At 43.1% G+C, this 19,835-nt stretch overlaps 2 protein-coding genes across 4 annotated transcripts in view; both read left to right on the top strand.

Moving 5' to 3' along the window:
- The first annotated feature begins 1,699 nt into the window (after positions 1-1,699).
- AGPAT4 (1-acylglycerol-3-phosphate O-acyltransferase 4) overlaps positions 1,700-19,835 on the top strand; it is a 78,780-nt gene continuing 60,644 nt past the window's right edge. The window contains exon 1 of one of the 3 annotated variants that reach the window (XM_052683840.1): positions 1,700-1,721. Coding sequence is in view for 1 of the 3 variants with exons in the window: in XM_052683822.1 (XP_052539782.1) it covers positions 13,673-13,736 (64 nt within the window). In the remaining 2 variants the exon portion in view is untranslated. Of the gene's footprint in view, positions 1,722-11,109; positions 11,228-13,629; positions 13,737-19,835 lie in introns of those variants that run through there. The other 2 variants (XM_052683832.1, XM_052683822.1) reach the window with 2 other exon arrangements.
- On the top strand, positions 10,533-11,581 carry LOC128078215 (translation initiation factor IF-2-like). The gene is made up of 2 exons (XM_052678248.1): positions 10,533-10,556; positions 10,649-11,581. Exons 1-2 carry the CDS (start codon positions 10,533-10,535, stop codon positions 11,579-11,581), a joined length of 957 nt encoding a protein of 318 aa, XP_052534208.1.

Genomic DNA, 19,835 nt, shown 5'->3' with positions numbered 1-19,835 from the left:
TAGGAACCATAACCCCCAGAGGACAGAAGGGACAGCCAGGAGAGACCAATAATACCTGAAAATGCCCCTGCAAGATTTGCTGGAGTCTGACTGATAAGAAGTCCCTTAATTATCTTGGTATACACTTGAAGGGCCACAGTCTCCTGTAGTGTAAATCAGTACACAGTGCTGTGGAAATCTATGAATCTATGCCAGGTTTACATCAATTAACTCACTCCAAAATTGTTCATAGTTTATCCCCTGGTGAATATTTAGAGAGCAGAATGCAAGGTTCCCCATACTCTGCGCTGACCAGATGCACTTTAGGACAGGGTGTATATTTCCCTCTATGGAGCTGCAGGTCCACCCCTGCCTGCCCTCACATTACCTCCAAAAAGAGCACCCACAACCTTCTCCAGTGTGACTTGCAGTCCCTCAGTGGGCTGAACGCAATGTTAGGGGAATTCAACTCTTGCCTAATTAAGATGATGCAATCAACTGGTCCACAAACACTTAACGATCTTCTTAATAACTCTATTTTTATCAGCTTGAGTGCCAGACACTGTGGCATGAGGTGATCATTAAAGCAGATACTTGAAGTGTCAGGGAAGTTTTTCTCTTGCTGTATTTTCTTCCCTTGTGAATATTTGCTCTGTTAACCCACTCTGCCTTTACTGTGCCAGCTCCCATTTGCTGCTAACATCCAATATAAAGTAATTTGCTCTAAATTACTTTAAAAGTATAGATGGCCATGCTTCCAAAAATACATTCTAAATAGGCAGGTGTGATTTTAAGAAAAATGAAAGAAAAAAAAATTAGGACTGCTTTAAGTGGGGAAAAAAAAAAAAAAAAAAAAAGGAAAGAAGTTTCTTAGGAGATACTTTTTTTTTTTTTTTTTGGTGGGAAAATGTATCTGTTTGCTTTCATTTCTTAATTCATATGTCTTTTAGATTCCTAAACACACCTATAATAAAATAATGCTTACAAAATTAAACAGCTTCGGTTACCCAAGCCTATCAATGGTTGCCTCTTTTTAGCTGTTGAGTATTATTAGTAATATTTTAGCAGGTCCTACAAAGTCTCATTGTGATTCACATCAGTCAGAGTTATGAAAAAGAATACTGTTCACGTCCAGAACCTCAACACAGATGGTTGGCTTTTCCTTCCTTTGCTCCCTGTAGTGTAGTGAGAGCAATAGTCTGGAGCAAGTTGCTCTTGTTGATGTATCAGATTCTATGAGGTTCTGTTCCACTAAGAGAACTGGAACTCAATGGCAAAATGCTATGAAGGACATCAAACTCCTCCAACTCAGATATACAGTGATTCAGTGCATAGCCTAGGAATCTTGTTTGGCTGCTGGATAAGCATTCCACTCAAGGCAGAAGCCTTACAGAGGGTTTGTGCAAACCTTACTTGTATTCCCATGTGATGGAGGACCCTGCAAAAGCAAATTACTGCTATTTGAAACTCACTATGTCTTGGCAAATAGAGCTAGCTATAAGTTGTCTTCATAGAAGCTGTATTGGAACTGCTGAATCACAGCCTGAACCTCTGATTGATCACCTGAGGTGAGCAATGAGTCAGCCATGGGAGCACAGGTGAAGGCGATTCACTTGTGCTGCCGGAAGGGGTGGAGCCTGGCTCCATCTCTCCTAAGACCCATTTAAGAGCTCGCTACCAGTAAGGAAGGATCTCGTCTTGAGATCTCTCCTTTGGAGTTTCATAGTGAGTCCAGGATGTGGGTAAGCATTCTGTCTGTTTTCTTTTGGTATAGTAACTACTTAGCTGAACTCTCTGGTATGTTTCATAATTATTACACCTGTACATTCATTGATTATACAGAAACTTTCTTAATTTCAAGTGGACTTTAGAAAGGTGCCTTTGGCACAACTCGTTGCAGGAGGCAGGGTTCAGCTGGGGTTGTTTAATCAGTGACAATGCAGGTTTATTTTCTGAGTTCATTTCTTTGCCTACAAATGGTATTTGAATTAAGATGGGGGGAAAAAAACTTTTTTTTTTTTAAAAAAAAAAGCAGTTTCTACCCAGAACATAAAATGATTTTCCTCCAAAATGGGCTTTTAAAATCATTTTTTGTTACGGTAACACAGTAGATCTTTTAATGGTGCTTCTGTAAGATGTAGATTTTTTCAGCCTTGAATTTTGGAACTCCTTTATATGTCCTGAAATGAAGGCTTTTTTTTTTTTTTTTCTTGATATTTCCCTCATTAAGAAAAAAAGATGGCAAAAGAAGGTTAGAGGACATAAGAGGACACTTTCAGTGTATGAGCAAGCTCAGACTACTCTGTTACAGTTGTCTTAAATGCTTCAACCCATTGTGGGTGGCAAGAGAAAGCAAAGGCTTTGGAGTCAGCTGCGGCCATCTGTCTCAAAGGAGCAGCTGGTGGTGAGATGCTGATGTTAATGAATTGGGATTGCTCAGTGCTGTTGATTTACTGGAGTTAGTGTAGCTAATTCTGACTCATGCTACCATTATGGCTACCATGCCTTGAAGGCAGCAGGCGGTGCTCATAGTGACTTTTGATAGTGATGATAAGACTTATGACACCAGCGGTTCAAAAAAGGTGTGAAAAGCAGTGAAGTCAATGTGTTCATGTCGACTGTTTTGTGCTTGAATTGCCAAGTGACAGACCCCAGAGCTCAGACTCGTGATTCTTAGTCATCCAGTTGTTGGTGAGTAGGAAATGACATTAGCTGTGTTATTCAGATTGGGGAAAAAAATGACACGGTGGGGTTCCTAGGATTAATAACATTGCTAGCATGAAATTGAGAATATGAATAAGCCTGTGTCAAATTGCTCTGAAAACTTCTGTGTTAAACCTGTTGCTGTGTCAAAGGGCTGGGATTGAGCTGGCACTTCCAGGGTGTAGGTTTATCAGGCTGTATGTGTACGAGACTTGCTAACATTTGGTGCCATGAGCTCACAAATACCTGAACTTGTATGATAAATGACACTGGCAGTAGGACTACATTGAAGATTCTCTGCAGAGCAAGAGATGTCTTTTACAGTAACAGTTGAATTCCTTTAGCCCAATCAATTTTGAATACATGAAGCAGAAAAATACCTGACGTACTCAGCTTTGGTACTTCTGTATTTCCTTCTGCATTTCTATAAAAACTACACTGTTGATGTTTCTAATGACATTTTTATGCCTTCTGATACAAGCTTGTGTCTTGTCAATGTAATTCTGATTCTGGGTTATTCTGGGTCAGTATTTCCCAGAAAACAATCCATTCTGTGTACCATATATAGTAGTTTCCAGGAGGGATTATCTGAACTTGTGATTGCGACATCTATCTGACATAAGGCCCTGGGTACTTGAGTCCCATCTGTGAAGCAGACAGTCTTATCATGAGATGTGGCTTAGCAACTATTCGAAGGTACAGCCTTTAGTACTGGTGTTTAGGTGGTAATCTTCAGGACACTCACTCCTCTAAGGCTGACTGGGAGAATTTCCCAGCTTCTGGCTGAGCCTTTCAGGCATTTAGCCATTGGGTCACTTAGCATAGTTTCCTACTGGACAGGTATTTGGAGCCAGGCCTTTGTCTCAGGCCTGAGGAATGTATCAAATGGTGAGAGGGAGCCAGCTGCCTCAGGCAGTGCAGTGCTCTGAAAATGTGAGGATTGCTTTCAGGACAGCCCGCCAATGGTTTTTAAGAGATTGTTAATTACTACCAATTGCAGTATTTTTCCAGAGGAAGTGGATTGCAATTTCAAACTCACAATTGCAATTTCATGTAAGCCACAAAGGAATCATCAGAATAAGCAGTCATTAATTCATCACTCTCCTGTGCTGGATTCAGCCTGCTGACCAGCTCCACACTCAGTTGTCGTACCCCAAGCCTTTTGAAGGATCACAGAACAGAGGGGATGAGGATCCAGCACAGCAGCTTGTGCTGTGAAGAAAAGGCAGAATGCATGTGGAGGACAGTGGCCCTTATCCCGTAGCACTGTGGAGCTGTTGCTGTGGTTTGTGCTGAAGGCTGTGCTGAGCACTAAGAGACAAAAATTCAGCAGCTGGAAGCCAAAGCAAGCTCTTGTGCAAATAACCTGGCCTTCTATGTCCTGCAGTGGTTGTGGCTATTGTGCCACTGCACCTTGACTGGTGGTGTTTTGGACAAGGTATGCAATTGTTACTTGGTCTGCACCTACGCAAAGACATCCCTGCACTACATGGCCTTCATACATCCCTAGCAAGTTGTTTTCAGCTTTGCCCTGTACACAGGCTGCAGGCCAGCAGAATATAGTATGGAGTTGAAACCAAACGCATAAAATTTTACAGTTAAGCGCTCAAAGGTAAATTGTAGATGGCAGCAAAACAATCGGAATCTTCCAGATCAAGCCAATTACACTTCAGGAAGTATAACATCACACTTCCAACAATGTTTCCTTTACAGCCTCTCTTAAGAGCATTGAGGAGTCTTAAATACTCCTACTGCTTCAAGGCTGGTGCTCCTGAAAACTACTCTGTCATTTTTCTTGCATATGTTCAGCCTGATTGTCCTTTCAGGGTCTTATTTAGTCACAGTACCTTGCTCCCTCTTGCCAATAAATGACCTGACGTCTTACTATGATTTCCAGTTATGTAAAACCGTTCCTTTTTCAAATAAGGTTTCCGTTCTCACCCGAGTGTTTTATATTCAGGAGCTACTTCCCCTTTTCTCTGTAACTCAGCACTTTTCTGGATACAGCATTCTTATGCAAAAGGCAGGAGCTGTGTCCATGTTCACTGAAATCAATGAAATGCCACCAAGAGCAAGATAAGGACAGACCATGAAAAAACAAAGGACTGAGGGTGTCTAGGCAGGAGACTTGTCTCCTGCTGTGACAGTGCAAATGTATAGGTTCCCCAGACTGCAGTTTTAGAGGAGTAGAATGATTAGCTGGGGGAAAATAGAGGAAAAGTAATGCCTCAGATTCTCTGTATTTGGGAGAATAAGGCTAAGTTAATAAGTCTAATTATATAGTGTACTGTATTTTATTCAAAGATACCACAGGCAGACTGAAGCAAAATCAATACATAACCTTCTCTGAATCTTTCATCCCCTTTTCTCTGACCCTGGGCTTCTAATGCTGTTTGTCTCTGCATTCCTTGTTACTACTTCTTATACAATCTGCTTCTGCAGTTTGGTATCAAAGATCTTGTCCCCACTTTATTTCATTCCTTAATGTGCATAGTAGACACTAACAAGAACTGTAAGCTTTCACCCAATTAGCTTTTAGCTAATGCCTTTTTTTGTATAAAAAAATATATTTTCCTTAACCACTGCCTCAATTTTAGAAAGTGATCAACAATACTGAATGTCAGTCCATTTTTGAGGAGTCAACTTCTCTCTCACTGAGTACCTTGCTTTATAAGGTGCACCACTGAAATGTAACCCTGAAGCCCTCAATAACCATACTTCCCAGAATCCTAAAGCATGAAGGTTTTGTGAATAATTATTGAGTTTCATTGAAATATACAGAATAAAATCTGACAGATCAATTCTTCAAATACATCAGACTGCACAAAAGTACATTATATCTACTCCCAATAAATTATATCCATGTCTTCACTGTGTGAAGTGTTGCACAGTGGATATTTCCTGCCACCTAGCCAGGGTTTAACCCAGTGTTTTCTTTGGGAAGCAGACAACTTCTTGATGGTCCCTTAAGATTTGGCAATCTTTACAGAAGAAGCACATAAGGGAACACTGGATAGAGGCTGCAACAGCTGAGGCAAGGGTTGTATCCTGCCTTCTATCTCCAGTGCAGAAAATGTGGTGCATAATTGGTGAGAGGTGCTTGTGGGCAATACATAAGGATGAGTGTTTTGCCTGCCACTTGTTAAAAGATTGTTTTTTAATGACCTCTCAACTTCTGTGTAGTTGAATGACAATGAGATAATCAAATGCTAGCTTCAGTGTAAATTTGGCAAGGGATCTAGAGTTGCTCCCTGGCAGAATAAAGATGAATGCTTTAAGCATGGCTTACAGCTGTTGTCTTTTATGGGCAGAGTGAGCATGAAGCCATCCACAGGAGAGGATGCTTCTACAGAATTCATTACAAAACAGATCAGGCAGTATATGCTTATTGCAGTGATTGTCCTTTCCAGTAAGTTTGCAAAAGTTCCAAGTAGCAGGCTTACCAAGCCCATCTCTACTCACTACTGAAACATAAAGCAGCCTTGCCCCTGAAATAATACTGAAATAATTTCATTTTCTAGGTGAGGAAATGTACAAGCCAAAAAAGGATGGCTGTGTGGATTTGTTTCTGACTGCTAAAGTCTGCATAGCTATATATTCAGATCAGGTACTGCCCTTGAAAACCTGGAGAGCAGCCAGCATGTCTCTTCCCTGGTAAACTCAATGTAAACAGAGTTGGGCATAAGCAGCATTTGTTTTTACAGAGTCAGAGCTTCTCTGACTTCCAAGTTGTTCAGACCAAGATATTTTTTTTTCTATGCTGTTCTCTCTGCTTCTGGAAGAGCGATGGTTTCCCAAGTACCGGCTAAACAGCACTTAATTTGCAGCTGCAAGGTGATCTTTCCACTAAGATCTTTGAGGAATTTCACCCCCAGACACATACCCATGACCATGACAGATATTGGCATCTTTCTGTTTTCAAGGTCCCATTGAGTCCTCACATTTTTGGTTCCTTAGCCTCTCCTGTGCATGTAGTTTTGTAGACCATGTCTGAATAATGGCAGCACAGCCACCTGCACATGCAGATACTCTAAAGCTAGTCACATGAACCAACAACTGTGGGCCCAAGGTGGTATGCAATGATGTCTTCATTGCTTTCAGGAAAGAGTGAAAATAATCTGTGATACACCGTATTACATTTGTGTTTAGAAGGAAACAACCACAACCCCTCCTTTCCTTATAGGTAGGTTCATACTGAACTTTTAAAACAGACATGGGAATTCTTGCACTTGTGTAAGGAATGCTTATTTTGTGGATGTCAGTAGTTGAGGGGAAAATTGAGTCCGGTTCTGCAGAGAGTAATTTTTTAAACTTTTTAATGATACAATCCTTGGAATTTCTTAGAGGGATGGTATTCAAAATAAATGATTGACTCCTTTTTTTTCCCACAGCTTTGCATGGCGTTAGTTTCTATATGTACTAGACTTTGTAAAGGGTTGGGTTAGGCAGTCAGGAGCTGAAATGCCTCTACTGCACTTCACACAGCTCTCTTTCTTGCTAATGCATATTCAACTACAGAGTGAATCTTTTAAAACTAACTGTGGACTCAAGGTTTAGTTTTAACAGGATATTTCCATTTCTGGGTACTGTATAGCTTCTCTATAAGGAAGTGGTTATTTTTTTCTGTGAAGAAGGTGGAATCACTACGTAACTGAGGTAGAAAAACTTACCCAATAAAGCTAGTTCCTTGGGCCAAAAAAGTGATTTTTTTTTTTTTCACATTCCAGACTAGCATATTTAAATTGATACACCTGCATGTATGCTAGCTTTCATTTTTGTTCTCCAACAGTTAACGTTTATTGGCTGGTGTAAACTTATTTTCATCTGGTTTCACAAGTTTAAAAAAAAAAAAAAGACTGTGATGTATTTATTAATCATCACCAAGACTCTTGTACATGTTTGTTGATTTTAATAAAGTCCCAAAAAAGAAGCAGAGATCTCAGATACAATTACTTTCCCACAGATTTCATAAAGACACATAAGTCAAGTACAGGAAAGACTTCTTGTTATTGCCCACACAGAGGGATAGCTGGCAGTACAGTCTTTATTACATTCAGCCTACACAGAAGAGGAACATTATGAATGCTTTAAATGAGGAAAATGTGTTGTTTATAATACATATCTTATTAGACATCAGAGAATCTAACCATAAGACACACAGCAGTAGCAAACTGGGCTTCCTGAGCCTAGCTGCTCACAGCAGTGCATCATCATATATTCCTATACAGTATATATTCCATCAATCTAGCAGCATCAATGCTACGTGTGCTGCTTCTATCACTAGGCTGCCATAGCTGGAACTGCAGAGCTTCCAAGAATAGATAAGCACTTCACTAAATCAAATTTCTGAAATCAGATTCTTAAAGCACTTAAAAGTGTCAGTAGGACTGGGGTCTGTCTGTTAGAACAAGCAAGCAATTTCACTTCTATCATGTGAGATACCTGAATCCCTTCTTGATCTGAGTGCACATCTAGCTCAGCAGAAGGTTTTGGTTTTTAATTTGCATGTTTGCTTGCTGTTTCTTGCAGAAAGATTCACTGAAAGTTACCCATTTTAAGCAGTGAGAAATGGTCATGGCATTGCAGCAGTCATCACCCGGTATGAGTTCCTGACTCAACTCCTGAGTCTTGCCCAATGCAAATAAGCTATTTATGTGCCCACAAGCAAGAAAAAAAATTGCACTGAAAGTGCAAATTCAAGCACTCAAAAGGAAATGCCAGAACTGAGACCTGAAGATACTCAATTTAGCTGTCCTTGTCTATATGGGGGGATTTCTTAACTGTACATATCTTAATCCACTCTATTCTCTGTTCTGGAGGTTAGAGCTTAAGGAAAGTTCATCTGATTCTATCATCAGTGTTTGATAGCACTTAAAAATAATAATAAATAAATTAAAAAAAAAAAAAACACAGTGAGGACCTGACAAACCTTGCTCTTAATTATAGAAGCACTGTTTGCTATAGGCTTTTCAGTTTCAATCATTACCATGGAATCTAACAGCTTTCTAAGATTGGCATACTTTTCAAACTTCAATTTAAATAAAAGAGTTACATTATTCCCATTTTCCTGGTTAGATTTTTTTAAAGAGGCACATTCTGTCAAATTGAGGATTTCTTTCCCCACCACAGATTTTTCTCAAGTGTAAAGCATTCACGAATTGTTAAGCTGCAGCTTAATAATAAAGAAAACAAGAAGCCAGATTTTTATTGTAATTTCTAAGAAAAGGAGGAATGTAAAAATAGTCAGCTGCAGAGATTTTGTTCTCAAAGCCAGATCAGAAAAGATATATGGGTACAACAACATTTAGTACCAGATGCCTGATTTCGGAATACTTGGCTCATTAAAAACAAAGTACCTAGATCCTGAAGGAGATGCCTTCAACTAAAACCCAGAAAATCTGTATGTGTAGCACAAAAAACTGCTTGAAATAGCTAATAGGGGATGCTTAGCTGAATTACACACTGCCTTGCTTTGGGATTACAATCGCATCTCCCTACTTAGAAGTGCCCCTTCCTAGGATGTGTATGCAGTATCAGCCTTCCACAGTCTTCATGGATGTGCAAATACCCTTTACTAATCCTCAGTAGTTAGACCACTACTAGCCTGAGTATGTTAGTGAGCTGGATTCAGTGCTTCCATGCCCGAATGGTGCAAGTGTGCTAAATCTTGGCCTCCTTCAAGAGTACATGTATTCACCAAGAAGAATCTTACAAAGCCCTCAGGTCACTGTCAGGTCTTAACAGCCCAGACCAGCCTCATGTGAGACCTCCACTCACATGCTCTGCCCTCAGAAATTGGGCCCATTTAAGTTCAGGTCTAGACATTAAGCTTCTGCATGAGCTATGTAGGAGGTGGATGCACTGTCAGTTCTGTGTCTGGTCTTGTTTCCTGTCTGAACCCATGTTGCAACCTTGACCCTCTGACCTCATCTCCTAGTTATAGTTAGACTGCCTGAACAAACTGCACCACTTATTGCTTCTTCAGGAGGTCATCAGCAGAACCTGCTCCCTGCACTGTGCTCTGGCTGACAAAGTTACTGCTAGTGCTGTGGTCAGCTCTCTGATCTGGACTTGTCCTCCTTTCTGCAGCTGCCTTGTCCTTTCTGCTCTCTGATAGATACAGCATCTTGCCCTTCCCATGTGTGGCCTTCTTAGATGGGATGCTACCCTGTAACTTGGTACTCAGTGTGCTCCTGGAACAAGCTAGAAGTCTTGCTTATATCCTTCTTTTGCCTCTCCATAAGCAACTTTGAATCACAGAATCCTTAGAGTTGGAAGGGACCCTTAAAGGCCACCTTGTCCAAAACCCTGCTATGAACAGGGATGCTTACAGCTAGATCAGATTGCTCAGAGCCCTGTCCAGCCTGACACTGGATGTCTTCAGGTATCCACCTCTCCAGGCTGCAGTGTCTGATGCATGGACTCAGATGTGAATGATCCAAATCATTTATTACAAGTTCTCACATAACTTATATTCCTTCATAAGTTTTCTAGCTTTCCAATCCACCTTTACATGTCAACAGAGCATTCTACAAAACATTCTTCAACTGCTCATGCAGGCATTTATCCAGTCAGAGCCATGAGATGTTCTTTCTTCTTCTAGAGATGTCCTTGGTTCTCATACTGTTTATCTTGCTCCACAGCTGTTGCTCTGAGCAGTTTTTCCTGTATTCCCACACCAGGCAGCCTGTCCCAGTGCCTCACAACCCCTATTGTAAAAAAGAAACTTCTTATCTCCAGTCTAAACTCCTGTGCTTTAGCGATGGCTTGAAGTATTTAAAAAATACTTTTCTACATTCAGGATGAATAGGGATGCTGTATGGCTGCTATGGACCAGGATGTCATAGATCATGACAGCGCACTCCAGCCCCAGCGTAAATGCACGACCTGCGGAGCTGACAACGCCGCCCGCAATGACGCGTCATCCCCAGCATGATCGCCTTCTGATACTCTGGGTATTTAACAGACGCGGTTCTTGCTGTTCCCTATTCAGGAAGCCACGTGCGACTCCACAGCCAAAGCCGAGCAGCAAACGTTTGTGCTCCCACAGGCGGCGATCACAGCGCGTCAGGATACCCGCTGCTCGTTTGCATGGCTACCACTTGCATCTCATGGTGTCCAGGCGGATCAGCCGCTATTCTATTCCCCAATTTCTCTCTTAAGCGGCAGATGCACACAGGTGCCCTTCATCTCGCAGCCCGTCCCCAGACGGCCCGCATGCCGCCACAGCCCAGCCCGCCCCATCTCTGCCCCATTGCCAAGGCTCAGCCCGGCGTTCCGTCTCAGAGCCATCCCAAAGCAGACAACCCGAGGCGGGGGGAGAAGTCTCCCCCCGGGTCGGGGAGGAAGTGACATGGCGGCGGAGAGGGAAGGCGAGGGGGCCAGGGAGCCGCCCGGCGGGTGGAGCCAGGCAGCCCCGCCCGAGCCCGCCGCCTCCCGGCGCGTGCAAACTAGTGGCAGTTGGCGAGCCGCGGCTCGGCTCGGCGCGGTGCCGCCCGCTCCCGGCGCCTCAGCGCGCGCCCGTGCCCAGGCTCGGCGGCGCCAGGTACGTGCTCTTTCCCTGGCGGCCGGAGGGCTCCTCAGGTGCGGGGCTGCGCCTCTCGAGCCGGCTGGCGCCCGGTTTGGAAACAAACAACAAAGAGCCGTCTTCCCCAACCCATCAGCGCCGGCGGCCGGGCGGGGTGTGGGAGTGTGTGCGCGGGGCGAGGCGCGGCGGGAAGCGGGCTGCGGCCACGAGTTCCTCGGTTCATCCCCCACCCGCTGCCGCCGCCGGCCGCGCCGTGTCTGCCGCCCAGAATCTTCCGGCGCCTCGCGCCGCCCCGGGGTTTCCGTGGAAACGGGAGGAGAGCGGCGGCCTCACCCCGGCGGGACGCTGCAGCCCGGCCGGGTGGGGGGTTGAGGGAGCGTCCCCTTTCCTCCATCCGTCCTGTCGTCCCGTGTCGGCGCGGCGGGGCTGTTAGGGAAACGGGCGGGGGTGGTGGTGGTAGTGGGCGCACAGCCCGGCTCGGCCGCAGGCACAGGTAGCGGGGCTGGTTGATGTGAGCTGAGGCGTGGCGAGCGCCGGGGGACGGAGGACGGGAGCCCCTGCCTGGCAGCGCGCTCGCCTGTAGAGCTCTGCTGCCTTCCTGAGGAGGCTTCGGTTGAGGGAAACAATGGCTACGACCGAACCGAGTGTTGTGGCTAATAGCAGGCGTGGGGGGAGCTCCGAGGAAGGGTTGTGAAGCTAAGATGCAACCCCCTGTACAATTTTCTCACCAAGTGTGTGCGTTTAGGGCTGAAAAGAGGACAGAATAAAGAGTCTGCTTAAACGATGTCATGTAGAAGGTTTGGGTCATTATCATACGTTCCTAAGTTATAACTATTTCAGTGCTGCGTGTAGAGCTCTAGGAGCGATGTGCCTTACGCAGGTGTTTGTGTGGGACAGCGTAACCTTGTTGCTGCATGGAAACCGAAATTCTTTGCAAATGGGAGGATACAAGAAGCTCCCTCTCATCCCTACCCTCTCCCAAAAAATCCCATGAGTGCTTCAGTACAAACAGACGTGCACCCAGCCCGGGGAGCTGTATGGACACTCATAGCCTCAGCTGCTGATAACCACTTCTCCCTGAGAGTGAGTTGCAAGGAGCTAAAAGCTGGCGGAGTGGGGAAGCAGTAGGTGTGCGGAGCAATTTAAGCTCAAGGCTACGGCCTTCTTTCTTCACTAACTTCTCACATGGATATTAACAGCACTTTAAACACACACTAATTGGCTTGTAATATGCTAGGGCTGCCTTTGCATAAATGCTGACTGCAGTGAGTTGATGTGCTGTAAATGTTTGCTGTCATTTACTGCCCAGCAACTTTCTCTAGCCGTTTGTGACAGATACAATGCTGCGTTTTTCCAAATACATTCTGCTGTACTATGGATTTATGTTCATTGTAGGAATTTTTTATAAATTTATGCATAGCTTTGCTTTTTCCTTTTAATGTTCTACATAACAATGCCTGAATAAGCTGTATCTAAAAATGAAATGGTAGCAGCGTGTTACAGAAGAAAGAGGGCCAGAATTCACGTGAAAAAATATATCTGAAAATATGCCTGCAATGAACAGAGGAGGCATTGTAAGCTGTTGGTGGGTAAAAGTTACTCTTTAGCAAAGTTTGGTTGTATTGTTGGTAAGCATTTAAATAACAGATATTAGTACGTCCTTCCCAAGAAGCTGTAAGCATTGTATTTTCTGACTGGAGAAACTGCACAGAGGGGACAGTGCTGGCCCGGAGGGGATAGGTCCAGGAGCAGCACCTCGTCATGCAGTTCTTGAGACCCAGTAAGTGTTGGTTTGGTGGACAAATCTTGCTCTGTGCAGCCAAAATTGGGAGGCAGTGAAACTGAGTTCAGCTTCTCAGGAAGGAGCCGTGCTTTCTTGAGGTGATGGTTGTGCATCATTTACAGCTTAACATAACTATTGCAACATAAAGAAGAAAGGCTGCCTTGGGAATCCGATGGCTGTACTCCGTCCTGCTGAAAAGACATGGTTTATTGTCTTGCTTTGTAAACCTTGATTTTTGTATATTGCTGAAAGGTGAAGGCTGGGAAGAGTGCCCTGGAAATCTCCACAACCTAGGCAGGTACTGTTATGACTCTGCGAGGGCTAGCAAATGTCATTCTCGCACGTGTGTCTGCAGCCCTTAGGACTTGTATTAGTAATGTTGGTCTTTAAGAAGTCAAATGTGTGCTGCTTGATGTAGACGAATACTTCCCTAACCAGCTGCATCACCACTGTGTTTGCTTGTATATCCTGAGAAGGGTGAAGAGGAACAAGAGAGCACCAATGCATTTTAGTGCACTGTGCATATCCTTTAGTCAGGGAAAGCTTTTGCAGCTGTGAATCTCCTTAATTGGAGAGGACTTTATACAGGGCAGCAGTCTCCCCAGGTGTGTTTCTTTAGCTCGGTGGGATGCATTGGGTTTGTCTGTAAGAAAGGAATGTGACTGAAGAGCAGTACCTGTATGCTCACTTGGTTTCAGCACTGGTGCTGGGCAGCTGATAGTGTCTTTTTCTCGACTGCTTCTGGTGAGGGCTGGCTTTCCGTAGCTATTCGGTTTCAGGGGTTTGGGGAAGTGTTTCCAGCAGTCTGTTGTTCGGTCGCCATTCACATCTTGCTGTTGCTATTACCCTTATCACCTCTGACTAATGCTCCTGTGCTTCCCAGAAACTGCTGAATCATTTCATTTTCTTGCCTTTTTTTTTTTTTTTTTTTTCTCCTTATTCCCCTTTCCTCCTCCAGTGCCTCAGAGTGGAGATGTAGTAGGGTCAAGGTGAGGTCAGAAAAAGAGGAAATGGAAATGAGTGAGAATAACTGTGTTCTGGTGCAAGGACAGTGATGCTGTAAAGTCTGCTCTTAGATAATGCCAGGAAAAGATAATGGCCGTAGTGGTTTTCCTGAAAGGGAGCACGAGGAGTAATAGGGGCTGGATGGGGAGGGCCAACAGCTGTAGTGAACCCACACTGGGAGATGCTGGGTTGTGCCCTGATAACAGTTGTCTGCTCTTTGTTTTGAACTTAATCTTCTTACTTCTACTACTCTGCTTTCGCCTTCAGCTCTTTTGTGTGCTTTGTTAAGCTCATAGTGGCACGGTGTAACACAGAAGTCATTTTCTGTTGCTTGCAAATGAACTGACCTGGCTTGAGGTTTTTGCTGTAGCATAGATAACAGGAACAGGGAAAGGCAATTAACTAGTTCTAGGCTGGAAGGAAGTCAGAGATCACCGAGAGAAGGTTTACTTGCCAGAAGTTCAAGAGCTGCAGGCAGAGACTCGCGTTGTGCTCTCATGTACATGTGTGATTGTTTACTGTATCTCCAAATTTTTGGACAAATATGTCAGAATATGACATTAATTGCTTTTTCTTTTCTGATCAACAAAACCAAATTTCAGTTGTATACCTCCAGCAGGGTCCAGGTGAATGGGAAGGCTTGCCTGTACAGATTCAGTTGACAGATCGTGCAATCTTTTTTTGTCTCTCAGAGAACCGAGGGACACCTAACTGAAAGCTCGTTTTTAGAGGCAGGAAAAAAAAAAATCTTTGGGGGAAACCCATACATAGAAATTGCATGTGATTACACAAAAGGACTACTGTGTGAAAGTCAATCATGTCCCACTTCTGCTTCTTTCTCCGGGCTCTTTCTTCATGTATCACTGTTTTTCTCTTATTTCCCAAAGTGCTGAAAAGCATGGTAATACTGTTATTGCAGATGCTACTTTGCACTTCTGGAAGCTCTCCGTGTAGCAGCTGACTCTTGAAATAAAATTGAGGTTTTCCCACTTTGCCACGGGTGGTTTGTCAAGGGTTAACAGTGCTTTAGTTGATTTTATGGTTCTGTGGATGTGTTTAGACAGTGCTGAAGCTTGCACAGACATTTAGTTTCTTTTCTTTGATCTAATACTAGTGAAAACTACATTGAAAACAATTCAGTAACATCAGTGTCACCAAATCAACAGGCACTAGGCAGCAGGGATACCACTGTCTTCCCACAACCAGCAAATGTAAAACAAGCATCTAGAGGAGAAAAGTAATTGAAAGAGACTGTCCTGTCTTGTCACCTAATGGTGGCAGGCACAATAAGGTTATAAATAAGCAGAAGGATAACGAGGAGTGTATGGATCCCAAATTCATTGAGCCTTTGTAGTGTTGCTGCCTAGTTTTCACATGGATATGCATAATCCTCTGAGTGCGTGCATAAGTACTGCATTTCTTCTGACCTGTGACAAAAGAGCTTCATTCAGAAATGAAGCCTTGTGAAACTGTCCTATGTTCATTTGAAATTACCAGGACAAAGGCTCAAAGCCAGGCATTTAAAAGGGTTTAGGCACCTGAAGTTGTGCAGAGAAAATCTAGGTTAGCTGTTGATGTACTTTATTTCCTTCCTAGAAAGTTTGTAAAAATGCTACTGGATTCTTACCAGAACGTTTAGGAACTGTAACATCTTGGCACACCTGCAAGTCAATGCAGGTCAAATAAATGCACCATTGCCAAATAAGTCATTTTGCTGGAAGTCTACGGTGGCTTTGACTAGCTGTAACTTTAAGTGCTGAGAATACATTGATTAATTATACGACACTTGGCAGTTTCTGGGGGATAATGTTTTCCAAATAACAAGAACGAGCAAAGCTTGTCGAGAGATTTCTTTTGGCTTCAGCAGGATTTGAATGAGGACCAAAATGAAACTTCCTTTTATTATTGGACTCGATAAAGCCCATGTCTGTGATAAAGGCTTTTATTCTCTGAAGTTCTCTGATTATATCAGTCTTCTAGGGGACTGATGACAGGGGGAGGATGAGGAGTCTGGTTAAGTTCTGAGTTCACTGTGTAGCAAAACAGTTATGAAGCATATGTCTTTGAGGCAGAGATAAGTGAAAATTGATGCAGAGTATGACCACTGAAGCATGCATAAAAAGCAGTCACCATTATTTATTTGTTGTTTTGTTGTGTTGGTCTTCTTTTTTTTTTAACCTGGGATCTGAATGTCTGATTGCTTGGTGTGGAGGCGCAGCCGAGCCTTTTGCTGACGCTAGAATATTTTTTTCTTGGGAGGGGAACATGCAAAAAAAAAAAAAAGAAAATCTCAGCTGTAAGACCCAAGTGTTTCTAAGTATTGGGTGTTACCTCTGTGAGGTAGAAGTTGCTTTTCTTGGAACAGTGCATCTGGATGCTTCCCTGCTGCATGCATGGAAAATACAATAAAGAAGTATTTTCCTGTGCTTGCTATGGGTTACATCTTGTGCATGCATTGCCATTTCAGTTGTAGTATGTGATTTTCATAAAGGAGAAATTCATATTCTTCAGTGTCATGTGCTAGCATACAGCCACATTTAATTAATACTTGGAGGTGAACAAAGATAAGTCCTCTTAAACAGATTTCCTTTTTTTATTTTTAGCGTTTCTTCTGTATTCAAAGAGCATATTAATGAATACTTTCTCATATTAATTAAAAACATGCAAATGGATTAGTTGAAAGATCCAGTTGTTCAAAATCACTGTCAGAAAAAAAAATCCAGCCAACCTAACAGCTCACTGAAGTTGTAATCAGGTGGATGGCACTTTCCATTTCCAGCACTCCTAATTGCATCTTGTGATTTGTCCTGGATGTTTTTGGATCCCCTTACAAAAGAGGTCTGAGCTATTCCCTCATAGCCCTGCGAGGAGGAAGCACAGTGGGTGCTGCGAGAGGGCGAGAAGGTGGTGCTCTCTTGCTTTAATTTCTTCTTGGATACAAACAGTGACAGAGATTTGCGTTTGTTGTGTGCGTGTGTGCACAATGCTATCAATTTGGTATGGAAGATGTACCTTCTAGTTTATGGTACAGCTCCATCTAAATTGCTATATACTTGATTCCTATTTCTTGAGGAACAGAAAAATGGAGGGAAAATAGAGGCCATTAGGTGAGTACACACATCCTAGTTTGAGCAGTCTGCATTTATACTTTTTACAATATCTTTTGCTCTGAAGATCCCAGGCATGTTGGGTGCATCCTTTTCCTCTCTGTCATGCATACTTGGCCTGTGAGAAACTGTTGAAGGGAAGCTGGAGCACAGGCAAGAAGGCAATTAAAGGAGGATGGACCCTGGAAACCTGGCAGGTCATGGTTCCAAAGTTGGTTCTGCCATGTGACTGTCAGGCTTTGCAATAGCCTTGTGAGCTCCCAGTGTCTAAGATGAGAGTAGCAAGGTAGATCTTATCAGGCCTGCTGAATAACTGGAATTATTCCTGGACCCATCCGTTCCTTCAACCTGAAATGAGTAACAAAAATCTGCAGTATTTTCTAATCCTATTAGTAAGGAATTTGATCTTCAGTACGTACAAATGGAGTTGCTCCAAGTCCATTGTGAGTGGACACGGAACTTCTCTGCCTGCATAAAACAGTGTGTTAGTGGTGTCTGCTGCTGACCTGAAGTTAAAGGTAATAATTTTGTATTCTTCTTAATTACCTAACTAGGGGTAAGAACTGGAATATTAAAGCTTTAAACTAATGGTGTGAACTGTGTTTCATTGGTGCCTTGCACCTAAAGCTGGTTTGGATGCAGGGCAAGGATTTCATCTCTCGAGAGCATAGGCAGTTCCTGTACCTCGCACTAGCCCTTGTGGTGTTGTGAATGTGATTTACAGTCCTTTGAAAAGACAGCAGTGATCAGTGTTAGGCAAGGAAAAAAATCGTGAGTCTTCATAGAAGAGATTTCCCATGAAGAGTGGTCCCAGCACTTTTTTTTAAGTTAACCCTGGTTTAATGCAGGCTATTGAATGTGCCTTTGTCTGTTGTCTCCAGCCCCCACCATCCCACTTCTAGCTCTTTTAAAAAACTTTTTTATAATAAGCATTGTAGAACTTGCTAGCTACTCTTGTGCTGGATCTATTCCTGAAACACAGAGCTTGTGAAGTGTGCCCTTGATGCTGGGTAAATGCCACGATGCAAGTGGCAACATTCTGCTCTCCTGGCCCTCCCATTTTCTTAATTTTTAATTTGTTAGTTTTCTGTGCATGTAAGCAGTGTTATGGGTCTGACCACTGAGATATTTCCCACAGGCTGTGTGCTGTCCCTCAGATAGGGAATTGCCTCATGTGCCTCATACAGCACCTTGAGTGTTCTGTGCAAGTTCATTAATTAGGACAAAAGCATATGTACATGTGTATTTATATATATAAAATATACTAATAGATACACTATGTCTATATACATAGTATATATGAGAGAAGGATGGGTTTGCTGCAGATATTCAGATCCTCTTGTTTGAGCCTCTGGTACTTTGGCAGGAAGCTGATCACTCACCAAAGTGTGTTTTGAGGGTTTTGCATATTTATTTGTTTTTGCAGGAGGGGAGTGCCAGATAACAATAATACATGGTCCTAGTTACCTTTGACTAAGCACTTAATGTTGCCTGTGGTGACTCACGATTGAGTATGATGTTGGCCACAAGTACATGATACAGGTACTTGTTCTGGACTCTGTGTTGTTCTCCTCAGTTACATCTGAAGAACTGTCCAGGTCACTTACATCTGTCACACAGTCTAGTTCACTCCCTGCCTAGATTCTTACGTATTTTCTTGTAAGATTGTGTTTATTGTTTAGTTCTGCTCTCTTGCTCAATTCCTAAATTTGGCCAGTGTTTACACTGCCTTGTTGTCGGGACACGTAGCTTGTTGGATTGGTGGATGTAGAGAAAGTAAGAGGAATTGGGGGAACTCTGTGGTATACAGAACTGAACTCTGATAGAGTCCTTCAGCTCTTAAGTATCTTCATGCAGCTCTTTCTTTTAGTTTTTCCCGAGGAAACAGCAGATAGTTGTGATTTTCAGAAATATGTATTTTGTAAATTATTAAAATTCAGGAGCTTGGGTGGGAAACTGCTGAAGAGCAACTCTTGGCATACAGGAAAGAAGCAGCTTGCCTTCTACTGCCATTTTTGTGGATGTCCTATCCTGCACCCCAGATGACTGCTGTGCTTCACCCAGCCACATTTTTTTGAGAATTTCTTTAGAGACTTGGAGAAGAAGTGCTTAACTTCAAGGAGTTTACCCTTATCAAATAAATGCTTCCCTCAACATCAAGCTCTGCTGACCCTATGTTCCCTAATCTCAGCACCCCCAGGAGTTCTAGATTGCCCAACTTTAGATTTAAGCCCAGGTCCCTTTGGTGCCCTCTTTCAGCTTCCTCCTCTCTGAATATTTAATTCTCCTGGAAGAAAAAGCAAGATTGAGCTGCTGTTCACCTAAACTTGGCAGTAGCTCTCTGTCTTGCCCTCCCTTTTCTACACTGCGCATGCCTCTCCCAAATAGCCAGCGTCCCCTTGTATGATTCCTTTCTATGCAGTAAGGGGGCAAGCCCTGAGGCTGTCAAGGCAAACTGCAGTGTTTTACAAGCAGACAATATGCAAGCAGGGATAAAGAACTCATATTCTGGCAGGTGTGAAGGGCTGGCATGGCTGTCTTGCCCTGACATTAGTTGACAGCAGGAAGAAAATAGAAAGGGGGGAAAAGCCTGGGTTAGTTTTGTTTCTTTAGTTTGGACTCTGTTATGCTAATTGTCTCTGTGCTTAATAGAAGATAAATTAAAAATTCAGTTTTATAGTATGTTGACTTCACAGTGATGGCTAAAGTCCACCACACTGCTCATTCACTC

This window comes from Tympanuchus pallidicinctus, unplaced genomic scaffold (assembly GCF_026119805.1).
Source record: "Tympanuchus pallidicinctus isolate F22 unplaced genomic scaffold, pur_lepc_1.0 scaffold1, whole genome shotgun sequence".
Lineage (NCBI taxonomy): Eukaryota > Metazoa > Chordata > Aves > Galliformes > Phasianidae > Tympanuchus > Tympanuchus pallidicinctus.
The sequence above is the reverse complement of the archived record's forward strand: the minus strand, read 5'-3'. Positions and strand labels throughout refer to the sequence as shown.